This window comes from Lactuca serriola, chromosome 1 (assembly GCF_051521515.1).
Source record: "Lactuca serriola cultivar US96UC23 chromosome 1, Lser_US96UC23_V15, whole genome shotgun sequence".
NCBI classification, from domain to species: domain Eukaryota; kingdom Viridiplantae; phylum Streptophyta; class Magnoliopsida; order Asterales; family Asteraceae; genus Lactuca; species Lactuca serriola.
In genome coordinates, this window is record NC_136408.1 from 241,136,756 (window position 1) to 241,145,385 (window position 8,630).

At 40.7% G+C, this 8,630-nt stretch overlaps 1 protein-coding gene across 1 annotated transcript; it reads right to left on the reverse strand.

Annotated features, from left to right (window-relative positions):
* Positions 1–4,207: 4,207 nt before the first annotated feature.
* Positions 4,208–8,364, reverse strand: LOC145066856 (uncharacterized). The gene is made up of 5 exons (XM_079014111.1): positions 8,274–8,364; positions 8,126–8,204; positions 5,120–5,306; positions 4,591–4,896; positions 4,208–4,465 (listed from the first exon to the last, which is right to left on the reverse strand). The coding sequence occupies exons 1-5, from the start codon at positions 8,362–8,364 to the stop codon at positions 4,208–4,210; spliced, it is 921 nt and encodes a 306-aa protein (XP_078870237.1).
* Between the last annotated feature and the right edge of the window lie 266 nt (positions 8,365–8,630).

The following is an 8,630-nucleotide window of genomic DNA, read 5'->3' on the forward strand; positions in this document are numbered from 1 at the left end:
TAAAACATGATCTTTAATAAAATGGTACCGTATGTCGATGTGCTTCGTCATTGAGTGTTGAATTGGATTGTGCAAAATTGCAATTGCACTTTGAGAATCACAATAGATTGGGATTTTTTGAAACTGGTAACCATAATCCAAGAGTTGTGATTTCATCCAAAGAACGTGAGATATGCAGCTAGCAGCAACAAAGTATTCTGCTTCAGCTGCTGAGAGTACAATGCAGTTCTGTTTCTTAGATGACCAGCTAACAAATCGACCACCTAAAAATTAACAGCTACCAAATGTGCTTTTTCTGTCAAATTAAAGACCGCCATAGTTCAAATTGGAATATGCTTGAAGGAGGAAACTCTTATTTGTTGGGTACCAAATTCAAAGATTCTTTGTATCTTTGAGGTATTAGAATATTTTCTTAACAGCTAAGAGATAAGACATATTTGGATTGACTTGAAATCTGGCACACAAACATGTTGAAAACATGATGTCCGGTCGACTTGATGTAAGGTAGAGTAGTGATCCAATCATTGCTTTGTACTTCTTTTCATTAACAGCAACACCCGAAGGGTCCGAAAAGATATTGTGTCCGAAACCCATTAGTACCTTTGTCGAGGTACAGGTGTCCATTGAATATATTTCTTTAGAAGTTCTGAGATGTACTTTTCTTGGTGGATGAAAATTCCTCGATTGGTTTGTTTAATTTGAAGACCGAGGAAAAAACTCAATTCACGATTCATACTCATTTGAAAACGATTGATCGTTAGTTTGGAAAAATCAACAACCATTGATGAATCCATAGATCCAAAAATGATATCATCAACATAAATTTGGACAAGCATGGGGTGTTTTCCGTCTGAACTTTAGAATAGGGTAGGATCGTGAATACCTCTTTGAAAACCTGAACGCTTGAAGAAGTTGGTAAGAGTCTTGTACCAGGCACGAGGAGCTTGCTTGAGGCCATAAATAACTTTTCGGAGTTTGTAGCATTAATTCTGTAACGACCAAAAATTTCAACCAATTTAAAATTTTCGAAAACAACTCGATTCCATTAAAGTTTATCTCAAAAAGGTTTTCAATACAATTTAATTTAAGTGTTCCCAGAATCTCATCACAATATAAACACGAGGAGCGGTACGATCACGCATTCGCCTTGTCGCGGTCTCCTGAAGAACTTGAAAAACATTAAAGCACAACTGTAAGCCCAAAAGCTTAGTGAGATACCCCCAAAATACCAACCACATATACCATACACGCATAACATGCCATAACATATTCGATCACAGAACAGCCATGCACTTCGGGTCTACTGTGGGACTGGTCCGCCGCACCGGACAACAGTCCACCTGATCCACCCTCCGAGTCTAGCCATATACCTCGAGTCTACAGTGTGATTGGTCTGCCCGCACCGGGCCTTCAATCCACCTGGGCCACTCTCCTAATCTAACCACATACATCGAGTCTGCAGTGTGATTGGTCCGCCCGCACCGGGCCTTCAATCCACCTAGTCCACTCTCTGAGTCTACAGTATGACTGGTCCGCCCGCACCGTGCCTTCAGTCGGCCTGGTCCACTCTCCGAGCCTCGGCACGTCTGGTCCGCCCTCTTGGGGCCTACAGCCTATCCGGACCGCTCGCTGGGCCTTCGGGACAACCAGTCCGCCCTGGGTATCTTGGCCTACAGCACAAAGCAAGACCCGCCTCAACCCAACTCCAGTCCAAACAACCATGTGCACATATACATACAATCATATAGCAATTCACAGTCAACAAGAATATCAAACAGATCACATAACATATCATCATCCTAGCCAGGATACCGACCTAACCGGTCACTAGCATAGCATCACCCTATCTCTCAGGATACCGATCTCAATCAGGTTTCTAACATATACCATCCTAGCTACCAGGATGCAAACATATCAAAGCAATGACATAACAACAACCACCCGGATCTCAATCCGATAAGGGCCGGCCTTGGTGCCTTATGATGGGTTTTAGGTATAAGAACAGTCCTATGTGCTCATACAAACCCTAATGCTTGGATCTAGGTTTCTCTATTGTACATGCTTTGAATCCAAGACTAATAAACTTAGATCTAACATATTATAAACTGAATTAGGGTTTAGAGAATTACCTTTGATTGTTATATAGCAATAACAATCAATTCCTTGCTTGGATTGGCTTCAAAAGCTTAGTGCCTCAATTGTTGCACCTCTAATGGAGTCACAAACACCACTAAGCAACTTGGATGAAGAGGGAAGAGAGGAGAGGCACCAAAAACGGCTGGAAACCCTAATGGAAGTGTTATCCACGTTTTTGGAGCCTAAGGGGTCCTTTATATACTTGTGTGGGCTGCTAGGGTTTCAGTCAAAACCCTAACGGACAGCTTAAACTCTAAGCAGCCCATGGAACCTTCTGGATAAGGCCATGGACGAAAATATGATGGGCTTCCATCATAATTTCGTTCACCCCTTATTCCTTTAGTATTCCTTAGCCCAATAACTCAATTATCCAATAATTGCAGTCCAGTCCCCTGAGTTTAATTAATCTCTTTTAGCCACAAAATTAATTATCAATTAATTCTTGACTAATATTAATTAAACAATATGATTTCTCCTTTAATATATTATTCTCATAATATATTAATAAATCATATTTAAACCTCTCTCTCCTTAATTCATCCTACATATTGCTATGGTGAAGGCAACCCAAAAGGGCCATGCTCATAATCGGGTCAAGTACATACCAAAATAGTTATGGACTTAGACACTAATCCAACACCTTAGACCCTGTTGATATAGTGAGGATGACTCACCTCGAAACTGCCGACAGAACAGACAACCCAAGCTGCTCCGATCACTGATACGATCTCCTCCACTGAACAACCACCAAAGCACTGAACTCAAAACAATATCCAACAATTACCAAACTGCCCCTAAAAACCACTGGTCAACCCTTGGTCAAAGTCAACCCCTGACTGACTCTACTCGCCGAGTAAACCCGATGACTCGCCGAGTCCCCACGCTCAGAAATTCCCCAATCCGCGACTCAACTCGCCGAGTCACCCTGAGACTCGCCGATTTCAACAACTCCGAGTCCACTCACATACAACTCACCGAGTCATCCCCTTGACTCACCGATTCACGGCTCAACCAGAAAAGATTGGGACTCTTCGACAAGACTCTCCGAGTCCAAGAACAGACTCGTCGAGTCTAAGGCTATCTTCAACCTACTCGCCGAGTTGTTCTTCCAACTCGTCGAGTTCCAGGCCATCTTCATCCAACTCGCCGAGTTGTTCTTCCAACTCGTCGAGTTCCAGCTCATCTTCAAGCAACTCGTCGAGTCTACCCATGTGACTCGCCGAGTACCACCAGTCTGAATCCATACAGAAGCATTCCAGGCCATGCAATTGATCCAAAACATAGATCTAGCCTCCTACAACCCATTCATCACGTAAAGTGGCAAACTTTACGTGAATCCAAAGAGATCTAGGCCTTTTACACTTTAGGGCTAGGGTTTGGGACATGATGGCTTCACTAAACACTCAAACACAGGGACTTTAATGCACTCTAGACCTTCTGCAATCCAGATCTGAGGTAGCAACCTCAGATCTAACCTCTAAACTCCAAAACATACCAAGATGAGCTCCCATAAACCCCAAAATGATGAATCTAAATGAGTAACAGCCCAAGAAGGAGATAATACCTCAAAAGAACGCCCCAACAGCAATGAAACTCGAATCCAAGCAAAGCCCCTTGCTCCAAGCCTCATACCCTTCAAGATTTCCTCAACAATTGCTTCTCTAAGCGTCCAAATGCAACTTGATCCACTCACACACGAAGGTTAGGGTTTCTGGACTTGAGGATGAGTAAAGAGGCTGGGGGAATGGATGTTATGTTCTTTATATAGGGCTCAACCCCGAGAATTAGGGTTTTCTCCACTCAGCGCCTACTCGCCGAGTCCATCCACTGACTCGCCGAGTCGGCCACTTAACACACGACCAAGTCGCGACTCTACTCGCCGAGTCCACCCATGGACTCGCCGAGTCCCCCTTCCAATTTACTCTTTTAGCCCTTCAACTTTACTCTTGCTATTCCGGGATGTTACAAATTCAGATATGAGAGAGTGACAAAACCGGGATGCTGTTGGACATATACTTTAGTATCAAGTTCACCATTTAGAAAAGCACTTTTGATGTCTATCTGGTAAACCTTAAAAGTCTTTGTGAGCAGCATAAGCAAGGAAGATTTTGATGGCTTCAAGACGGGAAACAAGAGCAAAGGTCTCATCGTAGTCAAGCCCTTCGATCTTTGTGAATCCTTTGGCCACCAATCTTACTTTGTTCTGAATGATAACTCCTGTGACTTCTAGTTTGTTCCGAAACACCCATCTAGTACCAACAATGTGATCGTTCTGAGGATGAGGGATGAGAGTCTGGACTTTAGTTTTATCGAATTCTGTCAATTCTTCCTACATGGCTGTAATCGAATCAAGATGTTCTAATGCTTCTTTGAGGGATTTGGGTTCAACCATTGAGATAATTGCTGAGAAATGACATTCATTTTTAACACTTGTAGCAGATCGAGTTTATAGACCAGCGTTTGGATTTCCAATAATTTAGGATGATCCTTGGTCCATATATGTAATCTCGAAAGCTCTTGAGTAGTAGAAGATCCAATATCAACAATGGGGTTGTGTTGCTCCCCCTGAATAGTTTGAACTTGTGGATGATGCTCCCCCTGAACTTCTGAACATGATACATTTACGTTGTCCTCAGGTGGGAAATCGAAGAAATTTGCATCATCATCATTGTTGATTGGATTAGAGTCAAATTTAGCAGCTGCATCTTGGAATCCATCCACATTTGATTCAAGGGAATGTTGCCCATTCTCCCCCTCAACCTGAGAAGGTTGAAACGGTTCAGAATCAAATGGAGGAAAACTGGGTGTCAGACCTAAAACATTTTGGAAAACCGGAGCTTTGATTGATGAGATTTTTCTTGTTTGATATTCTGAATCAAGAGCTATTTCTAAAGGTCTGAACAAGGTTTCAAAGTCAACTTCATAATTCCTGGTTCGGACATCCTGGTGCTAGTGCATCGGACTCCATGATGTGAGTTGTAACATGGGTTGGGCCAGAATTCCGAACAAAGTTTTCATCAAAGGTAACATCAATGCTTTCTTCTATAGCACGAGTTCGCCGATTAAGAACACGACAAGCCTTTGATTTAGCAGAGTACCCAAGAAAAATTGCTTCATCAACTTTGGGTTGGAACTTTGTAAGTTGATCGCGGTTGTTTTTGATGAAACATCTACATCCAAAAACATGAAGAAAAGAGATACTAGGCTTCCGACAGTTCATGGCTTCGTACGGTGTCATTTTGAGGCGTCCATTGGTAATACTCCTATTTTGAGTGAAGCATACAGTTGAGACAGCTTCACCCCAAAGTTAGAGTCGAAGATTTGCAAAGTTAAGCATGGTTCGAGCAGCTTCGACAATTGTTTTGTTGCATCATTTGACTACACCGTTTTGATAAGTGTGGCACAACTCACTGATGCGAATAGACGATTTTGAAATGGAGAAGTTGTCATTTGTAAGGATGCTATAACCTCTTATCTTAGAGTTGGAGTTGTTGTCATACGTCATGTAGCCAGCATTTGAAGAAAGTTTGAGATCTCGTAGAAAGTCCTTCTACCCCGTCATGTGCATGGAGCAAGCACTATCAATATACCATATCTTTTCTTGCTCTGAAGCACAGATTGCCTGCAAAATTAGTGAGTTGTGGAGTTTTTAGGCTCCGAGTTTGGTTTTGGGACAAAGGCACGAGTTTTGGACTTTGATTGTGACTTTTGAGCAATAGGTGTTTTGGATGGTTTGTTCTAAGATTCTTTAGGAAATAAATAGAATGTCATGGTTCTTTCATCTATCCAATAATCATACTAAATGACATGAGGGTTCAAAACAACCTTTCTCGGACAAGCAGCTTCCAGAACAGTAGGAATCATTGTTTCACTCGGAATTGCAGTTTCATTTTTGAGATTTTTTTTACTTTCCATACAAGATTTTGTGAAACTGTTTTCTTAAAAAGTCGTTCTTTGGTTGATGATACATTTGGTTTTGAAGTTGTTGTGGTGTGAAAATTGTACCATCAATTTTGGCTAAAAAAACATATGAAACAATCCGATGAGAGTTAGCTCTGATAAATTGAGTATCAAGAATGGGCTTTTTTGAGGGAGGATTGACCACTTGCTTATGTTCTACCTGATTAGAAGGATTAGAAGGTCTTTTGAGATTCTTAGTGGGTGCGAAGGTGCTATGACTCTTAGTTGGTGGAATGTCAGTCCGAGATACTTTCTTTTTGGTGTTGTCATGGATGCCATAACCACTTATTTGAGAATTTGGGGTGTTGCCATACGTCACGTAGCCAACATTTGTTGAAAGTTTGAGATCTCGCAGAAAGTCCTTCTACCCCGTCATGTGCATGGAGCAATCAATATCAATATACCATATTGTTTCTTGCTCCAAAGCACAGAGTGCCTGCAAAATTAGAGAGTTGTGGAGTTTTTAGGCTCCGAGTTAGGTTTTGGGACAAAGGCACGAGTGGTGGACTTTGATTTTGACTTTTGAGCAACAGATGTTTTTTATGGTTTGCTCTGAGATTATTTAGGAAACAAACTGAATTCCATGGTTCTTTCATCTCTCCAATAATCAAACTCAATGACATGAGGGTCCAGAACAACCTTTCTCGGACAAGCAGCTTCCGGAACAGTAGGAATAATTGTTTCTCTCAGAATTGCAGTTTCATTTTTGAGATTTTTTTTAGTTTCCATACAAGATTTTGTTTTAAAGATTTTGTGAAAATGTTTTCTTAAAAACTCATTTTTTAGTTGATGATACATTTGGTTTTGAAAGATGTTGTGGTGCGAAAATTGTACCATCAATTTTGGTTAAAAAAAACAGATGAAACAATCCGATGAGAGTTAGTTCTGATAGATTCAGTATCGACAATGGGCTTTTTCGAGGTAGGACTGACCACTTGCTTATGTTCTACCTGATTGGAAGGATTAGAAGCTCTTTTAAGATTCTTAGTGAGTGCGAAGGTGCTATGACTCGTAGTTGGTGGAACGGCAGTCCGAGATACACTCTTTTTGGAGTTGTCATGGATTCTTTAATTTTGTCTCGACATAATTTCCTTTTTGAGAGTACTTTTAGATTCTACCTTAGGATTAACAACATTTTTCCCATTCAACATAGGTTTCTTTTTGGATTTGAAAGAAGGCTTGGAAGTTTAACCAACAGAGGGGTTGTTAAACATAGGTTTGATTGGCACAAGTTTGGTTTTTGAGACCACTTGTGTATCAGACTCACATGAATTATATGAATTAACAACGTCACTATCTAATGATGCCCAAACAAACTCAGAGGTATTAGGTTCAGTTGTCTCCGGAATGATTTCCTCAACAACACAGTTGTTAGGAGGGTTGTAGTTTGGAATTTGATCGACAGTGTGTGGAATACTAGAGTGGGGTTCTGAGGTCTGATTTGGGTCCATGTTTATCAGAGGCAGAAGATGCGTGGAATCGGGAAACTTGACAACTATAGGATGAATCTCAGGAACTAGTGATGCAAATGGGTCAAAAGTCTCAAGAAGGGGTGACAAAGGCAAGATAGGGGTGTCTGAATTCTTGATGTTCAAAACGCCTCCCATAAAAGTTAGGTTTTGCAACTCCTTCAAGAGACGAGCAATAGGTTTCGGAAACTCGCTTCCGAGACCAAGAGCTTTTGACCATGGATGAAGAAAATTGTCAGAAATTAAAAGTTAGGTTTAGCATTAAGACATCTTTGGTCAGAAATTAAAACATTTCTTTCAGAATAAGTCATTTCACATTTGTCTTTAAGAATGATACATTCATCATGTGACATTACAAGCTCTCGTTCTAAAGACTCTATTTTCAACTTCTTATCCTCGAAACGTAACCTAAGACGACTTAATTCACTCTCCTTCTTCTCACTGGCTTCTATGGCTGACTCATATGGTTTTTAAATGTTGTTCTTATCTGATTGGATTTGAGTTAGATAATGTTCACAAAGAGATAAATCAAAATTATTTTTGGTAATCAAAACTTTTACCTGTTGAATGATGCTTCTACAGGTGGATCGTTGGCAGCCGTGTAGCAGTAGTTTGGTTCAACATCTTCATCATCTCTCTCTGACATAGATGACCAATACACTTCATCACATTAAATTTCTTGTTGATCCATGTTATAGATGTTTCTGCCAGTGGTTACGTCATCATCATCTCCAGAAGACCAATACACTTCCACTTCCCTTGATACAAGCGTAACAAAAGCCTTTTTACTCTCTACCATTTCTAGAGCTCGATGTGAATAAGAAGCTGTCACACCCCAAAACCATGAACGGCGGAAATGTTTTGGGGCGGAGGACGTCATGTATAGTATCACAACACTTGTATAATAGTAAACAAGTAAACAACATCATCCATTGCATTAAATATATAATTTTAATACAAGTGTGTTCTGTAGTATATAAGACACCAAAATATGAATCAGAATATAAGATGAGTCTTGTATGTGCTCCATCTTCTCAAAAGATGGCATCGGTACCTATCTACTGA